The sequence below is a fragment of the Desmodus rotundus genome, chromosome 2, assembly GCF_022682495.2.
Source record: "Desmodus rotundus isolate HL8 chromosome 2, HLdesRot8A.1, whole genome shotgun sequence".
In the NCBI taxonomy this organism is placed as follows: Eukaryota; Metazoa; Chordata; class Mammalia; order Chiroptera; family Phyllostomidae; genus Desmodus; species Desmodus rotundus.
In genome coordinates, this window is record NC_071388.1 from 198,450,588 (window position 1) to 198,474,623 (window position 24,036).

The 24,036-nt window shown below is 41.8% G+C and overlaps 1 protein-coding gene across 1 annotated transcript in view; it reads right to left on the minus strand.

Annotated features, from left to right (window-relative positions):
- AP1S3 (adaptor related protein complex 1 subunit sigma 3) overlaps positions 1–24,036 on the minus strand; it is a 55,190-nt gene that overhangs the window by 15,558 nt on the left and 15,596 nt on the right. Inside the window, exons 2-3 of the mRNA XM_024564264.4 lie at positions 2,548–2,726; positions 650–758 (exon numbers count right to left, since the gene is read on the minus strand). Coding sequence (XP_024420032.2) covers positions 650–758; positions 2,548–2,726 — 288 coding nt within the window. The remainder of the gene's footprint in view (positions 1–649; positions 759–2,547; positions 2,727–24,036) is intronic.

Consider the following 24,036-nt stretch of genomic DNA (forward strand, 5'->3'; position numbering starts at 1 on the left):
TAGAAACCAGGACGGCCCTTCAGGAACCTAGCCATCAGCAGAAGCCGGTGTCATGACAAAAGAAAAAGGAGCAAATTTAAAGAAAGAATCGTGATGAGCAAGTGTCGGCCCCTGGGAAGGGCCAGTGGGAACTGATTTCCTTGTAGCAGCAAAGGGCGAACCCAAGCAGTAAACTGCGGCAGAGAGAGCGAGTTCAGAGGATTGGGCCGCCTCATGTAACTTACTACTTGTGAGTAAAGGCAAGGAGATAAAACGGCAATGTGAAGGAAAGCGGTTTCATTTTTGTTTATTTTGTTGGTGTTTCTTTGTTCTTATGTATGAATAACAGTAAAGAACACATGTAACTTAGTAAAAGTAGCCAGAGAGGGGATCAGAAGTCGAACTAGAAGAGAGCTGGCAGTCGATGACAAAGAAGGAGACATTCTCGTGCATTTAACGAGGTCTCCAGCATCGTGGTCTGGAGAGAGAGACACCACCTGCCTCTGGAAAACTCTAAATCTATCATGCAAGAATTGCAGGAAGCGGGGAAAGCCTTGTGTTCTGATCCTTGGCACGAATGCAATTCATATTTTACACTTGAGAGAGAGAACAGACTGAAGTGAGAGCGGAGACGGAGACTGGCTGACTCCAATGGACCAGAACGACTTACATTTCCAAAGTATTTGTCCAGCAGCTCCACATAACGATGCACAATCTCTAGTGTCAGGAGCTCATTGTCCTGATTTTCCACTGCACAGCAAAAATATAAACTAGCATACCTGGAAAAGAAAAAAAACAATAAAGTAAAACACAATGACCCAGTAAACAACCTGAAGGTGGTTCTTCCCCAACGAAGGTGCATCACCACCTGCACCCCAGCGCATTGCCCCATCCAAGCCAAGGATGAAATCTTTGCACATCACATTCCATGTCCTCCCAAAGTGTAAAATAGAATATATGAAAATACTGGGGTGCCTGGATTACTTCTGTTAATTGTGTGAAAGTCCCTCAACAAAATATTACTTTGAGGAGCCATTTTCAGGGGGACAGAGTCTTTTGGTCTAGGTTAACCAGGGTGTCTGTTCATGCCCCTGCCTGGCTTGTGAATGGTCCTTTGTAAACTCCAAACACCTCCCCAAGGGTCCCACCCACCCACCCTCTCCCTCACACTCTCCCACAGCTGTTCTGTACAACCCCACCCTAGGACTGTCAAGTCCCGGGTGGTTCCTCTATGTGTTTCTCCTGTTTCTTTTACCTAAAATGCTCTGCCCTATGCCATTCGTGTGGCTAACTCTTTCTTCATCCCCTGAGCTTGATGTCATTTTCTGCAGGAAATGTCTATCCTCTCTGAGGGGATTAGATGCCCCTGCTGTGCATCCCTGTACCTCTAACCCCCCCCCCCAACTCCCAGAGCATCTGGTCTCTTCGTTGTCCATTTCATGGCCTGGCCTGCCAGAGCAGTGGCTTCCCAAAGGCAGGTACTGAGTCTGCCTGCTTCACCCATACCCATACCCAGCACATGTAATATTTGTTCAGAGAACCACTGAAGCTTGTTCTTTATACAATGATTTAAAATACAATTGAACCCAAAGTTATAGAAAACCAGCTGGCAGAGAAAACAGACAAGCTTCTTGTTGGCAAGTACAGAAAATTTTGACCTTGGATCCAGCCTAAGGAATTTACCCTGGGCGCTTCCTGGTAATTTAATCCATTAAATGTAGTCTGCAAAGGTTACTTCCGTCTTTCCCCTTCAGGTCTTGTAAACACCGCTTGCAAGAGCTTTTCTAATGTGTGTTTTCCTTCTGGAAGCTGCCAGAGGATGCTGGATGCAGGGTCAGGTCGGCTGTGCTCAGGTCCTGGCCTAAAGATCAATTATCTAGGTCTTTATGGGCAAAATTACTTTATCTCTTGAGGACTCAGTTTCCTCGTCTATAAATTGAGGTTTCTTTCCAGTATGATCCTCCCATGCAAGCAGGTACAGCAAAGAGAGCACATACAGGCTTTAAAGCCAGGAAGATCTGAATTTGGATTCTGACTCTGCCAATTACCACTCAGTTACTGTGACTGGAGACTAATTACTTAAACTCCCTGAGGAGTTTCAGTTTCTTCATCTGCAAATATGAGTGACAGTAACAATAAAAAGAGCTGCCCATCTCTGCATCACATTCATCCACATTTTCCCCATAGTATTTATTACAAACTGAAAATATTTTGTTTCCTTAACAAATGAGTATGAGCCATGAGGGCAGGAATGTCCCCTGTCCTGTTGACTACTGTATCCACAGCCACTGGAACAGTGCTGGGAATAGAGCTGGCACTTCCAAGACACTTCTCGAAGGCAGGCATGCATTACCCACATACACATTAAGTACCTAGAATCCATCCTGGCACATGAAAGGCCTTTCATAAGTGAGAGTTCTTTCCAGTTAGTCTACTGGTACAGATATTTGGCCTCCAGTTTTCGAAGAGTTCAGTAAATGATGACATTGGTGATGCAACCTAAAACATTCAGGATTACACAAAGCAAAGCAGTCAGGAGAAATTCAGTTCTCATAAAGTTACTCACACCTTTTATAAACAAGTTTGAGCTCCTTCCAGTCAATGAAACTGCTTGTCCTCTGACCCCGAGAGAGAACAAGCTGAACAATCTCCCGGGTGATCTTTTTCCTTTCCTTGTCAGGGAGAGTCGTGTACCATTTCTGCAGCCGTAATTTCCCTTGTCGACTGAAGAGCAATATGAAATGTATCTACAACAAAGGAGGGACAGAAAAAAAATAGAACCTGGTCAACCAAATTATTCCACATAGACACTAAAATTCAGTGGCAGGGTATACAAAGGATACAATTCTGAACAGATGAAAAAAAAACACTTACCAGTCTGAAAACTATCTTATCTCTGAAATTACCTTTCACCCATCAGAGAAACAAAGAAACGTGTACACCACATTTATTTATATTATAGAGGAAAGATAAGTTCTGTTTTAAATTCTTTATATGAGTCACAAGCACAGTACAGGGAAAAAAATATGTCAAGGGAGTATACAACTCTTTGAAGAACACATTCAATTCTTCCTTCACAGGTCAAAAAAAAAATTAAGAACAGTAGAAGAGTTTACTTTAAAAATTACATCCCAGTTCCATATCACAATGATAGAAACATAATGATAATAGAGAAGCAAAGGAGAGAAGTAGGGAAAGAATGAGGATAAAGCAAGGGGGAAGTGGGAAAGCCAGAAGAGGACCATATTCTGTCTTTTTAAATAAAAATTGTACATATTTAAGGGGTACAACATGTATCGATACATATGTATGGTGAAGTGATTACCACAGTCAAGCTAATTAACATGGACTCACAGAGTTGCCACGTTTTGCGTGTGCTGAAAGCACTGAAATACACTTTCTTAGCCAATTTCCATTATTCGATGCAGTACGAGCCACCACCGTCAGCAAGCTGTACATCCGAGCTCTAGACTTACTCATCTCACAACTGCACTTGTACGCTTTGAGCAACATCCCCCCTTTCCCCCCCTCCCTGCTCCTGGAAACCACCATTCTACTCTCTGAACAAATTTGACTTTTTTCAATCTGCATCTAAGCCACACCATGCAGAATTCGTCTTTCTGTGCCTGGTTTATTTCATTCAGCATGCTGCCTTCCAGGTTCATCCACAATATGGGAAATGACAGGATTTCCTCATGTTTTGTTAATGAATAACAGTCCATTGTAGGTGTGTGTATTACATTTTCTTTTTCCATTCATTTTTCAACGGACAGAGATTGATTCAATATCTTGAAAATTGTGAATAGTGCCGCAATGAACTTGGGAATGCGGGTATCTCTTCAAGATACTGATTCCATTTCCTTTGGAAATATACTCAGAAGTAGGATTGCTGGATCCTACGAGAGTTCGATTTTTAATTCTTTGAGGAACCTCCACACTGTTTTCTATGGCAGCTGCCCCAATTTGCATTCCCACCAACAGTGTACAAAGGTTCCCATTTCTCCACATCCTTACCAACATGTAGCTTTCATCTTCTCCGTAGCAGCCATTCTAACAGGTGTGAAGTGATATCCCATGATGGCTTTGATTGGCAATTCCCTAGTGATTACTGATGCTGAGCATCTTCCCATATACCTGTTGGCCATTTGCATGACTTCTCTGGAGAAATGTCTATTCAAGTCCTTTGCCCGTTTTTAAAGCAGGTTATTTATTCTCTTGCTATTGAGTTGTTTCTGTTCCTTACATATTTTGGATATTAAGGCCTTAACAGATGTACAGTTTGCAAATATTTGTCTTCCAGTCCACAGGTTGACTTTTCACTGTTGATTGCTTCCTTCCTGTAGAGGCTTTTTAGTTTGGGGCAACCCTGTTTGTACATTTTTGCTTTCGTTGCCTGTGCTTTTGCAGTCATACCCAAATACTATTACCCAGCCCAATGTCAAGAAGAGTTTTCCCTATGTTTTCTTCTAATAGTTTTACAGTTTCAGGCCTTACACTCAAGTGTTTAAGCCATTTTGAGTTGATTTTTACACAGGGAGTGGGGTCAGGGCCCAACCGCATTCTGCTGCATGTCGATAGCCAGTTTTCCCAGCACCACCGACTGAAGAAACTGTCCTTTCCATGCTGTGTGTTCTCGGTGCCTTTGTTGTTAAAGATCCGCATGGAAACTCTTCACTTTGCAGGGCACTGGTCTGAGAGCTTTAGAAACAACCATCTCAAGTCACAATTGTCTTTGCCATCCCAACAGATTTTTAACAATTTAGAGAGCGAGCTGGCTATGTCAGGGAGCAACCTGATCTTGTTCTCAATTAAGTTTCAAACTGTGTATTTAAAATGAGTATTCATATTCCAATGGATTTTAAAAGGTTTAAAAGGATGGGAGCCACTGTCACATGTAGAAATTTACTTTGGTACCTTGGAGGTATGCTAGATCTGCTTTTCAGAAATTGTTAGATGGCCTGATCTTTACGTTATGAGAGATTAAGTTTTCTCAATCCACAGTAAGAGATCACATTTACAATCAAAATGAGATCACAATAAAACTCAACATTTATTTTGAGTTTTAGTTTAGTTTTGTTTTTTAAACAATAAAACTCATTGCTGAGGTTAATGGTATCATGGAGGGAACAAATATATACTGGGAACCAAAATAATTCATTTTTAAAACTTAAAAAATAATTTTAAAGATTTTATTTATTTATTTTTAAAGAGAGGGGGAGGGAGGGAGGAAGAGAGGGAGAGACAAATATATGTGTGGTGCCCCCTACTGAGGACCTGGCCCACAACCCAGGCATGTGCCCTGACTGGGAGTCAAACCAGTGACCCTTTGGTTCGCGGGCCAGCACTCAATCCACTGAGCCACACCAGCCTGGGCTCATTTTTAATACTTTTTATAAATACAATATTTAACATCTTTTATTGAAAAGATTTGGCCCTGAATGTCAGGACATGTCACACAAACACAACAGGGGGCAGTATCTGGGGGCCAAAAGAAACCAGGCCCTCCTCCGAGCTTCCTCTGCCTCCAACCGATAGAATTCGAGGTCTTCTTAACAAGCTGTCTTCTGCCTTAGTCTTAGTAAGGAGACATCAGTTATAACAAGGACTTAAAAGACCAAGACATGGCAGATGAAGAGAAAGCAAATTAAAAAGCCCTACACACCTAGCAGCTTTAAGAAAAATCACCCTCAGTCTGGAATTTAAAATATTTGCTTAGAACACAGCATTTTCTTAAATATCCATTCCACTGCCAGAGCAGGTATAGATGATTCAATAATGGAGCATAGTCTGCTTCCAAGAAGACCTGATTATAAAAGTGACACTCTGAAAGTACGGGGTCGAATGGTGGCAGAATAATGAAATCTCAGGATCTTGAGAACAGGGACCTTCTTTGGGTGATCACCGATGGGTGAGCCTATTCAGTCTAATGTCGAAGTGAAGTCCACACATTTTCTTAATGTTCACTTTGCATTTCCTAACAGAACACTTTCTTCTCCCCATTTAATCCAAATCTCTTGTTACCAATTTTCCCCGATTTTATCCACAGAGTACATAAAAAGACATATCACTGTCCTTGGAATAACAGCCAACTTCGCATATTTGGAGACAGCCTTTAAATGTAGCCTAAATCTTTTCCTTCAGGAAGAAATAACCCTGGTCTCACAGCTTGTCCTTATTGGCTTGATTTTCAGATGTCAAAGTAATCACGGTTACAATTCTTCCAGATTTCTTCATTGGTTCTATGTTACTTTTAATTTGGGGCCCTCCCAAATTAAATGCCACTGTCCCAGCAAGAGGCTGTAACTATTCCTGAGTTTAATTGTAGAATACTTTCTAGTTCCTGTCTGTTGCAATCTTCACTCAAGATCAAGTGCCTGCCTTTTTAATCATGGATCAACAATAGCGAACAATAAACAAAGAGCAGTTTTTTTCATTCTAGTAATGAATCCAAAGAGAAAGGATAATCAGGAACACAATATATGTATCCACAAAGCCCCCACAAAATATAAAAATTCATTCCAAATTAAAAAGAAGCAGCAACTAGGTTCTCGTTTACCCAATAACTGCAGGGGGTAAGCAGTGTTGAAAGAACTGGCCGCCCCAGTTCTGCTCTGGTGTCAGATGTCTGTTACACGCCCCCCAGACTTACCGGTGTCGCTTGAGCGACAGGCAGAATGAATTACAGTGATTCACGAGTCATCACCTCCAGCAATTGATTTTATCTCATTTATCAATGTAGTCCTTCAAGACATATTTGAATATGTTTCAAGAGGTTAATCAAACATTTTTTGATTAGCGTTTGCTTGAGAGTAGGAAAAAGAGGCCATGGGGGGGGGGGGTTCCTTCAGTAATTACAAGAAGCCGACTTAAATTCAAGGTGACGTCATCCACAAATTTCATCTGACTTCAGGAAACAACCACCGAACATTTCTTTCAATGATGTTGCTGAGAAGAAAGGGGTAAGGGGGAGACTGGTAGGTGACATCTGGAAATGCCAACTCCAGAAAGAACCAGGAAATCCAATGAAGTTCGTTGAGCAGGTCTGACTGCTTCCATTTGCCCGAAATGTGTTGGCCTCAGGTGGTCGCCCAGCTTCACCAATATCTCTCATCCCTGCCCCAGAAGGAACCACTCATATCAGTAGCCCTTTTAAGGGGTCTTGTTCTACCCTTGAGGATCCCTCAAGTCCAAACATGTTAGGTTAATCTGAGAATTCCTTGTCCTCAGAGAGTCCAAGCAACACTTGGCCTAACTGGGCAAGCCCCAAATTCTCACTCTGAACCAAGACAGAAACTGGCTGTTTTCTTCATCATACATTTCTGACGCATGTCTAGGGTGGTGCTATTAGGCCTTTGAAGGAAGCGCACAGCAGATGGGTACCGATGTATTAATATTTGGGCTGCTGCTCTGAAGCAGTGTTAGCATCTTCCTTCTATTTTTAATTTATTTTCCATTTTTTCTTTCAATTTGATTTTGTAGTGTTTCAGGTGTACACCTCAGTGGTCAGACAATCATAGACTTTACATAGTGTTTGCCCTGCATATTTCCAGGACCCACCTGGAGCTCTACATAGTTACTACAATGCTATTGACTATATTCCCTACGCTGTATTTCACCCCTGTGACTGTTCTATAACTATCAATTAGTACTTCTTAATGCCTTCACCTCTTTCACTCAACGCCCAACCCCCTTCCCTCTAACAACCACCAGTTTGCTCTCTGTGTCTATGAGTCTGCCACAATTTTGTTTATTCATTTATTTTGTTCTTTAGATTCCACATATAAGTGAAATCATATGGTATTTGTCTTTCTCTGACTGACTTACTTGACTGAGCATAATACCCTCTAGGTCCATCTATGCTATTGCAAATGGGGAGACTTCATTCTTTCTTTATGGCTGAGTAGTATTCCATTGTATATATCTACCACGGCTTAAATCTACTCATCTACTGGTGGGTACTTGGGTTGCTTCCATATCTTGGCTATTGTAAATAATGCTGCAGTGAACATAGGGGTGCATATATCTTTTCAAATTAGTGTATTCAGCTTCTTCATATAAATCCCCAGAGTGAAATCACTGGGTCATAAGGCAGATGTATTTTTTATTTTTTTAGGACACTCCATACTGTTTCTCATAGTGCACCAACTAGCATCTTCCAGTTGAAGATAAACAGTGAAGGCTTCCAGTAGTGGTTTTGGTTCTTACTGGTTGCGAATCTCCCTGCCCCTGACCTGAACCCGTGTACTGGATCCACAATGAGCTTCCAAGAAGAGGGGTATCCGGACCCTTTCCTGTCCCCCACACTGTCCCACGATGAACAACATGTGTTTTCAGAACTAGCTGGTATTTCAGGATCTGAGCTGCAAATGTTAAATACAAAGAATATTTTCCTTTCCTTCATTTCCATCAACCTGACAGGCCCTTCCTCTGGTAGCCGGATCTCATGACACATCACTTAAATAACACTATTGCTAGGGTCCTCCCCTCCTTTGCCCCTTTTCCAACTTCTGCAGCCACTCTGCAAATACCAAACTCAAAGAAACCCTTCCACTTTCATCTTTGCTTCTACACTGAGGCATAGGGCACTTTTGCAGGTTGGCACAACCACAAATATATGATGGTCCAGCTCAGCCGAATCACCAGTGTGACTTGGAAACTTTCCAGGCACCTCTTTGTGTAAAGGGTCACTAAGCAAATCCCCCTTTATTTCCTACACAGGTTATTCCAGGTCACCGCCATGCCTCTCATATTCCTTACCTCCATTCTCACTCCCTGACCCTGAGATGAAAAGCCAGGAAGATAAAAACCTTTTTGTGGGATTTCCTCAGCTCCTCCCACACCCATACACCCAGAAGCACACACTTGGTCACACCCACCCTGCGCTGATTTATTTTCTCCCTATGTCAGGGAACACATACATCATCTCCTGCCCCGGCCTTCAACTCTCACCTGATTCTTTGGGAACACAGATTCATCATTCTGACACTGCAGATTCATCATTCTGGCGCTGCCACTGCCGAGCTCCGCCCCTCTCTTCCGAGGACCCTCGCATGTAGGTGCTGAATAACTAAGTCTTTCTCATCTTTAAAAAACAATGGCCTTCTCCAGAATTCCAACCTTCTTAATGACACAGTTGTCAGCGTCGAGGGCGCAAACGTGCCCTTACCTGTAGACCTTTCTTAAGGACGCACCTTAATATGCAGATTCATATTCAGGCATTAGCTGTTCACTGCAGCTCTTTATAGTAACACAGCAATAAATAAATAAAACTGGAAGCTACCTAAATTGCCAATAACAGAAACATTTTAAATTGTATTTGTTAAATGATTTCAATCAGTGAGAATGCCTATGGTATACTTGAAGTTAAAAAAAACAGAATATAAAACGGTACATGGCATATTATAGCAACCATATAAAGCTATACGTGCATGGAAATTATATGGAGGAACTGCATGGAATTGCTAATCACGTTTATCTCAGAACAATAGAGTTATAAATGTTATTTTCTTCTCTGTTCTTATATACTTGGATTTTCCAAACTTCATATGTGTGATTCTTTAATGAGTATAAAAATGCTTAATGAAAAGAATGTTAGTGAGTTCAGTAACAAATCAGTCAACATTCTATCTGAAGGCTAAATACCAAGTGAATATCAAAGTGCTCTCAACAGCAAATCTGTACTGAAGGAGACGGCACACCATTCGGGACATCCTGGAGTGTGGGGTAGCCAGACTCACTGGTCCGCAGCCCGTCTCCCGGCCGTAGGACCGTGCAAGGTAGGCACAGACACCAACGGGCCGGTGAGGAGCTGCAGAAATGGTCGCGGTTGCTGCGTTCAGATGGGGGAGCCCCAGTAACCATGTGTCTAATTGCAAAACGATCTCTAATTTCAGAAAAATCACATACATTAAGGGTGTGTGTTTCAAGAAACTTTTGTTTCAATGGCACATATTTTGAATGGGTGGTGGTGTAAAATGCGTTTCTTGTAATTGGTTGTGGCTAAAAGGAGGAAGTGGAAGAAGGGAAGGGGGAAATGATCACAAAAACAATAAACCTGGGAAAGAGGTCCCCCACAATGAAGTAAAAAAGCAGGAAAAAATGTCCTAACACAAAGCTAGTCAGTAAGGAAATGTTAACCACAAAAACAGGTTTTAAAAAAAAATTAGTGTTAATATTTACAGTCAGAGAAAACTGAGTACCAGGAAGATTATAAATTTTTTCCAAGTGTGAAAAGCAACTATTTACGGTGGGTCTCTGGGTGTGGAAACCACGGCAGTGTAAAGAGAAAGCTGAGTTTCAAGAATGGCTGTGTACCCAACGAATTCGACTAAAAAGAAAAAAGAAGGGCAGTGTAAATACATCTGTGAATCAGTATAATGTGTCACAGTCAGTATCTCTGGACTTAAATGGGCTTTTAATTACTTCCCTCATTTTGCTTTTTTCTATTTTCTAGTTTTTGTACAATGAACATGTACTAGTTTCATAATAAATAAAAAAGTATTTTCCTTATTAAAATACAAAGAAGGGCTGTGTAAGGCTAAGTACCTATGTCCACATATGTCCTGGTTTTGCTTTGAGGCATGTAACATTTGACCTGAATTCTGATGTTCCTAATACAACTTTTAAGGAAAGGGAATTGGCAGAGGCTTTGGCTGATTCTGTGCCTATCCTTCACGTTATAATGTATTCTATATATGCGCCCCCAACCTTCACCTGTGGAATAAAGAAGTCTCCCTTTTAAGCCTCTTTTCATCCCATGGGTTTCTTAATTTCCTTATCATTTTGCATATTTCTTCCTGAGTCAAGTCTAACTCCATTCTTTGCTCATAATAGGGGTTCCATAAATATGGTGGAACTGTTGAATTTTGAGAAAAGGCAACTAGCTCTGTATTAATATTCTGCCTAGAGAACTGGGTTCTCTATAAAGGTGATGCTACACTATGGTTTTCTTGAGATGACTTTTTAAAAGCCGAGAGTAATTTTTGGTGTTTTTGGTTGTTTGGGGATTTTTTAGCTTAAAACTGGGATTGCCTTTCTCCAGATGCAATAAAGTAACTAGCACTTGTTATATTTGCCAGATCTCCTGACAGCTTATTCTGATGGGCTTAACAGTTCTTTGGCCAGAAAGGCTTAATAGCAACCACACACCAAGAGATCCAGCTGTTCTACTCGGTCTGCTAGATCAGTGCGAACAATGTTACACACAAGTGCTCTGGCACGCACTCCTTCAGGACGCTACAGTTTATATTTGCACGTGGGGATGAACCCTTTAACAATTCCTAATTTCCTCCCTCTAAGCCTGCTCTGAAAGCCACAAGACCATTCCTCCGGGTCTGAAGCATCTCCCTTCGACCTGAGCCCCTATCAGGGACTCTCGCAAAGGGGAAGAGACATCCACTGTTTCTTCAGCAGCCTCAAGCATTCACCTGCTCGAAGGGGTCCAGGATGTACAGTTCCCTCCTCCACAAGCCAAGCTGCCTTCTCTGCAAAGGTCATTTGCTTAAGCCTTCAGGGATCTACCCTGTTACAGACTTTACCAGCATGCTCGGGGTGGGAACAAGATTTGCCACTCTAGTTTCCCAGAAGTCATTTATACACATTCTTCGCATGAAGGTTCATTGACAATGTGCCAGGGATCAAGTTTAGTGGCCCTCTGAAACAAACTTGTTATATGCCAGAAATGAAAATTTTGGGTTATTTCAAATTTCTAACATATCATCCAGCCCAAATGGGATATCTCAATCCCTGTTTCAGATGGGACTCAGGGCACCCATACTTGATTCAGGGCTGGCCAGGCATCTGTCACCAGGCCAAGCCACATGCTTGGCCAGGGAGAGGGGGGTGACGGTAGAGCTGCTTTGGTGGTTAAGTGGGAAGACTTTGCTAGCAGATAATTCGACAGTTTGCATTTGAATCCTGGCTCTGTGATGTATGAGCTAAGTAGACCTGGAAAGTTACCTGATCTTTCTGGACCTCAGTCTCCCCACCTGTGAAATAGGGATGACCACAGTAATGGCATGAGCAACGTTGGAGGATGTAATGCGCAGATTAACTTCTGAGTACAGTGTCTAGCACAGAGCGGGCTCACAAGAAATGCTTGCTATTGCTAATAAATCCTTCGGGAGACTGACCCACCCACTTATATCGCCATTTATCTTCACTGGGATAGGAAAAAAAACTCTTCGCTTCCTCCTTGTGAATCACTCCATTCCCCTTCCATCACCTTTCACCAATTGGTTCCTTGTTCTGAGGGAGTCTCTGACAGCTGTGTCATAGGTACCCGGTGGGGGGAGGGGGGGGGAGGTGCAGGAGGGGCATCCTGCTGATTCTTTGGGTAATAAACCATCCTGTTTCCAGCTGACTTGCTATGTTGTCTCCTTAATCACCTGGTCTCATCAATCACCTTTCCAATGCTTAAAGAATGAGTTGACAGGCAGCCCAAACTTGCAGGGAAATCATTTAAGCTCCTTTCTTTCCTTTGACTGCTAACCAGTGACCTTCTGACCAAGTATGTATTACTTCTCTCTGAGTTCCCGGTAAGGTGCTAACTTTTTCACTCATGGGTGTGCCTGGTTCTAGTTCTCTGTAACTGGGTGATGGCAGTTGCTGTTTTTAGTTTTGGTGATCACCTTCCTTCCTGACTCTGCTCGAACTGCGTCACTCCTCCGAGAGGACCTTTCTCTCTCTTTCCCCACCAGGTTCTATTCGTGAGGCAGCGTGGCTCAGGGGGGAGTACAGGGCAGCGGAGGCACCAGGCCTGCTGCCCGCTCCCCTCTCTGGGCTCTGGATCTGTATTTGTAAAATGGGACAGCAGGGTCACGTATCAAATACCTTTCATGGGCTAGGCAGAGGCAGGTAACATTTAAAAGGAGGGTAAAGGGTCAGAGTAACACAGCAGGGGTGGAAGACACAGACTCAGACTGCGAACCACAAGTTCCAGCTAAAGAGACAGCCACAACTCAGCCATCATAAGGTGTTGTCAAGAAAATCAAATCTCAGCCAGTATTGCCAGGTCTCCAGGAGTCCCCCCCTCCCCCGCAAAGAAGCCTGAAATCTGATGATTATGCAAAAAATATTGGTATTATTGTGATGTTAGGAATTAATAATAATAGTGATACCACAATCCTGTTTGAGCTAAACAAAGCATATTGTAAGCAGTTGTGGTCTGCAAGCTGCTTTTGGGATACAGGCCTCATTGGAGACTGTCGAGTTGGTGACAGCCAAAGTCCCCTATTTCACTAATGTCATTCTACAGCTTTATTGCCCTCAGTAGGTTCCCCCTTTTTTGTGGTTTCTATTTGAGGAAGTGGCCCCCTGGCTTCAGAACCTTGCTCCCACATCTCAGCCTAATGTTGAGACCAGAATCTCCTAGGAACTCTTATTCCTCACATTTTATAGGTTTCTTTCCCTCAAGATCCCAGCTCAGGTTTCTGTTTCCACAGTAAACACAGAGAAAATTTATATGGAGAGGTAAAATCCACACAATCTCAGAATCTCCAGTCTGGCTTCTTACGTCAATTTTTTTCCTGGAATAAAATGCTGACGAGCAGGCGCCAGGCCCCTTGTATTTTGCTTCTTTTCCCGATCCTTGCACACCATCTGGTGGCGGGCAGAACTCTCTGCTATGACAAGTGAAATGCTCAGTGAAGAAGGAAAATCAGGTGAGCTGGGGAGAAGGAAAGAGTTAGGAAGGATGGAAAAAGAGGGACCATAAGGGAAAAAAAGGAATGAGATGAAAACAAAAGTTATGAGCAATCCACACATTAAAAGGTTAAGTGATGAGAATTAGCTAGTGATCATTTATGTAAAACATTAAAGAGACTTCTGTAAAGAAAATTCCTCATAAAAGTGTCTGTTATCCATCCACCTGTGTGCACCACCATATGTTTATTGGAAGGAAGGACGGATAGAGAGATGGGCAGGTGGGTAGTTATACTGGTAGGACAGGATCAGCAGCCTGCTGTGGGTTAAACTACATGACTTAAAAATTCATGTGTTGAAGTCCTAACCACCCCCTACCCTTCCCAAGTGTCTTAGACTGTGACCTTGGTCATTCCAGATGGTAAGATGAGGTCAGACTAGAGGAGGCTGGGCCCCTACTCCAGTATGACAGGTATTATTATAAGAAGGGGAAATTTGAATACAGGTACACACGTAGCAAGAATACCCTGTGAAGATGAAGGCAGAGCCAAGGAATGCCAAAGATGTCCAGCAAAGCACCGGAAGCCAGAAGAGGAGCGTGGGGCAGGTTCTCTCTCAGAGTCCCCGGAAGGAACCAGCTGAGCTGGAACCTTGATTTTGGACTTCCAGCTTCCAGAATTGTGAAAATATAAATTTCTGTTGTTTAAGCCACTCAGTTCATGCCCATTTATTACAGCAACCCTAATGCAAATCTTATCTCTGGCTTTGAGTTTTATGACCTTTTTTTAATCTCAAACATCATCATCATTGTCTTCTGTGTTCACAACTCAAAATCATGAAACCAAGTCTTCTACATTCCGGAGATAAAAATCAGCAGATTCCGTTCAAGTTACTAAATATTTATCCAATGTCTACCACAGTAAGGTATTTAAAATGAAATAATCTCTCATTCCTGGACTCACAAAATGCTCTGTCAGAAAGCACAACAGAGCTGATTTGGTGCAACTGCCTCCTCTGAAGATGAGCCCGTGCAGGCCCAGAGAGCTGGTGGCTGGACCCTGGGTCATGCAGTTAGCAAGAGGCCCACTTAAAGTGACCTCCTGGCTCCCAGCCCAAGGCTCTTTGCACTTGGCACCTTAAGCCACCTTTTGTTTTCTGGCAAAGCTAGAACTACTACTGTTCTTCATTTTTTTCCATTTATGCAAATAATTATGACCAGGCAAGACTTATGCTAACACCAGAGACCTGCTTACAGTGGCTGGCCTGTGTTGAGAGTGCTCCAGACATCAGGCTAAGCATGTCACCTGCAGTATCCCATTTAATCTTCTTTAAAATGGGTGGAAGTTTAGGTAATATTATTATCTGTATTTGGCTTATAAGAAAATTGGAGCCATAAAAAGTGAAGTACCTTGCTCCGGCTCAATCCTCTGGAAGGTTCCAGATCTGGGCTTTGATTCGGCACCCACTCTTTAACTGGTGACGCAGCGTTGCCTCCTGGAGGAGTGGCAAAGACACGGACTTGGACACCAACTAGGCTGGCTTCACCCACTTTCAAAGTCCATATATTGAACCATTTTTGCAACTAGAAAGCATTTCTTTGTATTTAAATTAAATTTATTGGAGTGACATTGGTTCACAAGATTGCATAGGTTTCGAGTGTGTAATTCTTATGATACATCATCTGTATATTGCATGGTGGGCCCATCACCTGCAGTCTACTCTTCTGTCACCACATATTTGACCCCCTCTACCCCCCTTTAATACCCCCCACCCCCCATCCTTCTGGTAACCACCATACAGGTGTCTGTGTCTATGAGTTTTTATTTGTTTGTCTTGTTTACTCATTTGTTGCTTTCAGTTTTATATCACAAATGAGTGAAGTCATAGGATTCTTAACTTTTTCTGTCTGACTTATTTCACTTAGCATGATATTCTCAGGACCCATCCATGTTCTTGCAAATGGCAGCATTTCATCTTGTCTTATGGCTGAGTTTTATATATATATATATGGCACATCTTCTTTATAGAATCATCTAACAGAGGACATTTCAATTATTTCCATGTCTTGGCTGCTGTGAAAAATACTGTAATGAACATAAGGGTGCATATATCTTTGCAAATAAATGCTTTCAAGTTATTCAGGCAGATATCAAGAAGAAGGTTGCTGGGTCATTTGGTAAGTCTATTTTTAATTTTTTGAGGCACCTCCATACTGTTTTCCATAGTGGCTAGAAGATATTTCTTGAAGGATTACCTGCCCAATCCAGTATCAAGAGTTTCTGCGCCAATTGTTAAAATGAGCAAGAATGGACAAAAAGCCTGTGCTTATAGAGATTAAGATAGAAGAAATAAATATTCAACTAAATGTAATAACAGCATTAGCACTGAATTAGTCTGGGTCACTGCTATTGAATATATCACAGCAGCAACAAAAAGATGGGTAAAAAAAAGCTTTAAGTAAAGTTTATTGGACTGATAATTTTTTACTAACAGAAAAATATAATCCAAAGTCATCTGTGTAATTGAACTAGATCAAACATGGGCCCTTATCTCTTCTTATACAAAATAAGAACAATGAAGAATTTAGAAAAAAAATCATTGGCTATCTCTACCAAGGGTCTACAATGCTATTAAGAGGAAGAGCCGTTACTTCCTTTAAGATTATAAGATAAAACAGGCCCTGTATTGGTAGGAAAGTCCCTGGGGTGGGAAGTAGGGACACGTGTGATAAGGAAGGAGAGGAAGAAAGTACAGTTGCTGTTTGCTGGGCTTCCTTTCTTATTGAAAATGCCGTTTTCAAAACAGTCAGTTTTACCTTCCTTTCTTTCCTTATTTCTTGCATGTAGTCATTCAGCCATCATGTACTGAATGTGGCCTTGTACCAGACCCTGTGCCAAGAGATGAGGACACCGCCAAGAACAGGACAGACAAGTTCCTGTCCTCTTGGAGTACACATCTTAACAGAGAGATGGACAATTAAACACAGAGTTATAGCCAAGTGTGATGTGTAAAAGCAGAAGTAGCACAGCAGCTATGGGAAAATAAAATAAGCTTGTCTAAATATATTAAGGAAGTGACTTTTAAGATAAGATCTAAAGATAGAGAGGCTTAGCCAAACAGAACTGGTTAGAGAAAGGAGAGGTAGGGCTAAGTAGGAATGATCACGCAGAGGGAATCATAGATACGAATGTCAGGAGCGACCATTCTCTATCCATAAGCCTGTCTCAGTTTTGCTTGTTAGTTCAGTTTGGTGGGGGGATCGGGGAATGGAAGGATTGACCGAAAAAGGAAAAGAACTCATGGACAAGGATAACACTGCGGTGATTGCGGGGGCGGGGGGGGGGGGGGGGCGGGGAGGGTACAAGAGGGGATAAGGGGAATAAATGGTAGTGGAAAAAATGCAATAAAAAATTAAAATTAAAAAAAAAGAAAGTCAGCAGAGCTCACAGACACAAACATAAGGATGGTCTTGTAAGCTATAGTAAGGAGTTCGGACTTGGGTCTAAGGGTGATGAGAAGAAGCATAAGAAGGGAGTGACACGTGGAAGTGATGAGCACAGTGGCTTCCACCCACATGTAGCAGTGAGGACTGAATGCAGTAGGGGATTCCAAGCTATTTCCATATTATTGGATTGGCCAAATGTCCATTACATTTCTTTCTGTAAAATAAGACACATTTTTCATTTTCACCAATAACTTTATTGATTTGGCTACTTTGAGTTGGCTTCTAGTGGGTAGAGGCCAGGGGTGCTGCTAAACATCTTCTAATGCATAAGACAGCCCCACAGCAGAGAATTACTTGGCCAAAGTATCAATAGTGCCAAGAAACTTCACAAACCACTTTTGACATTTTCAACCAGTCACAGCATCTTCTCCATACACTGCACAAATCTTTTTTTGTGTTTCAGTCGTGTTTTTTACCTTTTTTGAAATAAAGCATAATATGCTGAAAATGTTGCATGGTTTTTTCCATCTTCAATATTAAAATGGATGGACAAAAGTTCACCGATTTTGATGTTTTTTTTAATGAACACTGAAGCTGTCACAATACAATCTAGCAAAATTATTTCAAATGAAGTTAAAGACAACTAAACACTACTAGAGCCATCGTACAGAAAAAAAGCAACAGACTTTTTGATTTTTTGGCCAACCCAATAGAACCAATGGGACTTGGTGAGCTGTGGGTGTGAAAACGAGAGAAGAGTCAAGAATAATTCCCAAGTGTGCTGGCAGATTTTGTGGTCCAAGGAACCTACGAGGATTAGGAGATAAACTGAAGGAAAAAGAACAGTCACGGAGGTGGCAACAGGCTTGAACACTCTGTTGGGTCAAGTTTCAAGGTCCCCTGCAATGCAGAGACTGTCCTTCAGCCAGTGGCTTAGTGAATATAGTGAAGCTGGAAGAACTGTCCTAAGTCATTTGCTCCAATCTAGTATTTTTAAATGAGAACACTGAGGCACTGAGACAGGAAATGACTCATCAAGACCACAAAGGGAGTGAGTAAAATCAGAAAGGGGAACCAGGCCCAAGTTCACTGCTGTTCAGTGCTTCTCATCAAGAAGAGTCAAACACGTTACCCTTCCCCTAACTCCCTGAAGCAAATCTGTCCACCCTGGTGAGAAAGGTTACATTCTGTGTGGTTTGTCTATTTCTTTTCAATTTTGAATTCACTAAAAGAGAACAATTCAAAATATACCAGAAAAAAATATATAATACTGTGTAGGTTAGGGGATCTCAGTATTTTCCTATAATGAACCATTTTCCAATGATGAACCATGTAGTCAGCAATGCTTATATAAAAAGTCCCAGTTACTGTTATTTTAACAGTGTAAGAAAAATTAATAGTACTTATTTGCCAGGACTAAACCGTTGACAGTTTTTCAACATAGGACATATAAAAGTATTTTTTTAGAGAATGTAATGTAAAAGTATTAATGGTCTTCTGACTTTTTGATTCCCAATAATGAATCCTACCTTTAAAAAATAGTTGACATGATTATAAATTATATTCTTAGTCAATACGTGAATGGTATTAAAGATGTAGGAGTTCTCAAGCAACTTTTAACAAATGACCTCACAAATCCCAAATGGGCAAAGGCTCATTTTAAAGGGTACTTCTCCTGCATTTACTCCAAGACCTGTTCAACCTCAGGGTTAAGTAAATTCTTAAGCTTCATCAATGGTTTCAATTAGGAGCATTTTTCCTAAAGTTTTGATTCCATTCCACTATCCAGATTTCTCAAAAGAAATATCTTTCTGCCAACCTACAGTTCAGGAATATTTCTGAACAAGTAACATGTGGATGAGACCACAGTAAGTATGTACACCCTCGGGTACATACCGAGAATACACTAGAACCACAGTAGGATGGTTTTCCCATTGCTACAATCTATGTAATTATGTTAAAATCTGAGTATTTCCATCAGTCAAAATTTCTGCACTAGTTGTCAGTACAGACCAGCCTTTTTCTGTGACTGTGTGAACTCTGTTCGAAGCCACTTTAAATTGCAATGATATTATCAAATGCGAGCAAACACATCTACTATCAGTTGAGTGAGTAGATTTGTTTTTCTTCTTGTCAGTCCCCAGGGCTCAGTGAAAACCACCCACACAACTCCAAAATCTATCGTCTCATAGGTGAGAAATTCACTTACGGGTCTTCCAGAAAGTTAAAGCTTTATTCAAAGTCAAATGCAGCCAGTTAATTTTTAAATTTATATCCAAGATGAGCCGAAATAGGATGGGAAAATTGGATCCAGTTAGTAGGATTTATAATGCCCCAATTTCAGAATGCAGTTGTGGTGTGGATAAGTGTTACCGCTCAGAACTCCACAGGGAAGTGCTTTTCACTTCGTGCAACAACTAATTGGTCTTAACCTAATAGCATGGCAACTAGTCAGAGGGTGAAGGCCATGGTCAGGCCACAGTGTGTTCTCAAAGATAACTGTTCTCCAAAGTCCCAGGATGGCAGGCCTCCTGTTGTCTCTGGAGTGAAAAATTGTATCCCTGACTTTAAAGACCATGTGGGGAATCTGAGGTAACCACACCAAGACAGAGGCAGCATGAAGGCAGAAGCATCGGCTGCAAAGGAGAAAGGGCACAGTTTTCCTGACCTTTGAAAGGTGGAATGAACAGCACACGTGAGGAGTGCAAGGGTGGCTTTCTTCCCGCCTAAATAGGACACTGAATCGTGACCCACCCTACTCTGTCTCTCTTCCCCATTGGATGAACTATGGTCTTTTAATAATAAAGTTGTGATTACAGCCAAGTAGAGCTAGACATAGACAACCCCCCAGTGGATGCCTGGGTTCACGCTCCAAAATTGAGGTCCCACCCATGGCTCGGGCATGACAGAACAGCCAACAGGCAGTGGCTGAGCAGGCATCCCAAACCCTCCAAATCACTGACTGCCGCGCGAGGCCACAGCGAGGAGGTGTAACGGCTAATTAACTCCACAATGCACACCCAAGTGAACAGCCCCTGTGCCAAGGCCAGTTTCCTCTTTTCCGGTGTTCCGGGTCACTGATGCCAAACCGTGGGAGAGTAACACAGACTAGGATCTTCTGAATCCAATGAAAGGAAGGGGAGTTTTTCAAGTTAGGATATTAATGATAAAAGCTGCATATTGTGCTTGTATGTCCATCTTGAATATTCAATCTTAAGAAAAGACTAAACTTTGCAACAGTGTTATAGGAAATGGGCAGTCCAGCTCTACTTAGTTGAAAACCACCTTAAACTAACAGCTGAAATGATCTAGGCTTGACATTCATAGGTACACACTTCCAGTCGAGTGAAGAGAACTCGTGAGAAAACATTCATAGAGATACAACTTCAGGAAGAGCTGGCCTCTGAATAGCTCGGCAAAGGGAAGGCCAGCATTGAAAGGAGCTTTGAAACCTTTCGATGGGCTTGGATGAAGGAAATAGCGACTCTTGCCGCTTTAATAAATACTTAGGCACAACTTCCAGAGATATTTCTGAAGATTGTAGCAGAAAGCCTTTATAGTGCTATACTTCTGATGTCAAGACAAAAAAGTCCAGTCTCACAATTTATTCCGCTGGGTAAATGATCCATCTGATACTTTAGATGTGTATCCAATATCATTCCAAATGAACAGATATATGCTAATGCCTCTTGCAGTTCGGAACTATATCTAACATCACATAGTTCTACAAATATGTATTATGGTTTCTTACAGGCTGACCTGAAACTTGCTTTGCTTTGAGGTTTCAGTGAGTTGAAGGTTTTCCCCACCCCTTCCTTTTGCCTTATTCATTTCTCCCAATTAGTATACATAACTTAGCTATAATTTTTTGAGGGCCTTGGCAAATAATGATTCTGAGGTTAAAGCTGAATAGTTTCTGTGCCTTCCCTAGTCTGAGTATACCAGAAACCTCCATTTCTAACACTCACTGATCAAGTACAGAATCACAACTGTTAAGAAGAGCTGGCATGGTACAAAGAAAAGGTTTCCCAAATTTCAGAGGAGGAGAGAGAGACAGAGAGAGAATGTGAAACATCTGACTTCTAGAAAAATAGAAATAAAGACAGACTTGAATGTAAACATTAGAAAAACTGCAGGACTCTCTAGCAGGCATGCCTGCCAAGTTAAAAAGAAACCAAACAGGTTCCAACTGAGTGAACGACCACATGACTTCATTATCGATACTGCCAACCCCAATGTGGTAATCCCGCCAGTAAATGTAAAAGAAATGTGTGCCACGGAAATCCATGGCACACATTTCAGTTTTTGATATGAAGAAAAAGTTACTTTTATATTATTTTAGCTATCTATTCTATATCATTTATCTGATTATTTTTAAATCATTTTGTCATTTAGCTCTGCTTTGTATCATTTTAGCTACATATCATTTTGCATCTGTTAGATTCTCTTCTGACTTTTAAAAAGGAACTTTATAATTTCAGTATTTAGAAGATATGTAAATTCTTTATATACATGTGATAGAGATTGTAAATATTCTTTTCTGAACCCCAATAATTTGAGATATTGTTCATGTTTACTTTTTATAATATTAGAAGAAAAAAGTAAGAGTATAAACAACATTGCAATGGTTCTCTCAAGGCATCATTTCGGGGGGGGTATTTTTCTCTTTCCTTTTTTTTTCAAATTTTCTATAATAATGTATTATCGTAATTTTATAAATTATAAAGGTTGCTAGGCCAATAGAGAATACTCCAACACAAGACGGGAAGAACTGGGCTTCCTGGTTACCCAAGTAGTCTACACAATTTAGTTATAATTGTTCTCAGAACTTCTGCTGGACAGCTGGAGGCAGAGCCATTCATTAGCCAGGGACACTGGAGCAGGGACTGTGCCACACACACACACCCCCACCCCACTCTCCAACACAGCCAGACCAAGAAAACACGGCTTTGTTGATGATGGGGGCTGGGGGGCGGGGAAGTGCTCCCTCTACCCTGCCCTGGGGAGCCCCCGCCCCCCTTTGGGTAAGTTTCAAACCCTAGGCTAATCTAATGCTACACAGAAGCGGGGATTGTTACTTCTTTATTATTGCCATTGTTTGTCATTCCGCAGGCCACCACAGAAGGAAGGGCTCTTTTCAGTCACTTTGACATCAGAACGTTGAAAGATGTAGAATTTCTAACTTTCAGTGCCTCATCTTTTCATTAAGGCAGACCTAAACACACTCCCAAGTTTTGATTCTTTGATGGCAAATCAACTTGAAGGCACTAGGCTCATGCACCAGAACACAATGCAGTTTGATTTCCTTAGAAATGCAATTTAATTTTCCTTCAATTTTGACAGGCTGGTGGAGTTTTAGGAGACCTCATTAGAAAGAGCGTAACAACTACTCCATCCATTGCTCCCTCACCGTGGGTATCAATAAGGCAGCCAGATTTATTGTAGGTCTGAGCAGGTCTTTCCCTGCACAACACCTTCTCTCTAAGGAAGAGCCAAGTCCTTACCAGGACCTCCAAGGCCTCACTCGAAGTGCCCCTCTCTGCCTCTGATGTCATCATCTGCTCTTCTCTTCACACCCTGTCCCAACCCCACGGGCACACCCCACCTCAGGGTCGTGGCACCAGCTGTGCCCTCCACCCAGCACTCTCTTCCCCCAGATATCTGCATGGGTCACTCCCTCGTCTCCAACACGTCTGTCCAAAAATCCACCTCCCAGTTAGGCCTGGCCAGACCACCCTATATAACATGCACCACCATCACTGCCATACGCCAACACTGCTGGTCTTCTCTCCCACTCCGTTATTCTTCACAGTATTCATGGCTGTTTCGCTTATTTATTACTTCGTTATCATTATTCCACATTCTACAATGTATGTTCCATGGGACAATAATTTTGCCTTCTGTTCACTGATATATCCCAAGTTACCAGAGCAATGCCTGCCACATAGTAGGCCCTCACTAAATTCTTAGTGAATGAAGGAATGAATGAATTACTACAGCAAATCAGCTCTTGTATGAAGAAGAAGAAGCAATGATTTACTCAATGACAGTTTCATAATACAAAAAAGAAAATGTGATGTGGAAAATGTAATTATTCAGTTAACTCACAATAGAACTGTGAACATTTAGAAGATTAATGTTTAGAATAATGTTGATGGGTTTCAAATGATGTCTAAATCCATCACTGCCTCACATTGAAATGGCAGAATTTAGCTTGTGGGAGAGAAGGTAAAGGGATTTCTTCTGGGAACTGTTGACAGACTATCACCATATGAGTGAGTATATTGGTGTCAGTCTTCGGTGGGGAAGCCTAAAACAGCACACTAAAAGCAACATGAGAACACTAGGGATTTTTTCCTATAAATGTTACAGTAAAAAAAAAAAAAAAAGCAATGTTCCATCATCACAGCATAGTCAAGGAGAGGTGTCTTTCGGAATTTATGGCCAAAGACTGACCATCTCCGTGCAGAATACTCATGGGCCTATATGAGCCCAAGACCAAGAGAGTAAACAGATTAAGATCCTGGGGAGAAGAATGAACAGTATGATAAACAATACTGATTTATTACTATTGCTCATTATTTGGAATATCATTTACTACATGTCAGGCCCAGTGCTAAATACTCTACATCATTTAATCCCCACAAAAAACAGATGAGATGAATAATAGTTCTTCTCCATCCTTAAAGTGAAGGTAACCGGTGGTCAGAGAGGTTCAGTATCTTGCCCAAGGTCACACAGCTCTAAATGGTAGAACTGGACTTTGAAACCAGGCACATTGGCAGCAGGTCCCCACCTCTGAATATTTTTAGCAACTACAGTCCTGCTTGGAGGTCACAGCCTAGCCAACCCACTGTGACACAGCCCCTACACCCTTCCCGTAAGCCGTTTTCTCAAATATGGACATGATGAATGCCCATGGGTGGGACCGCCAAGACAGACAAACCGTCCTTGGAGTCGGAGGAAGCCTG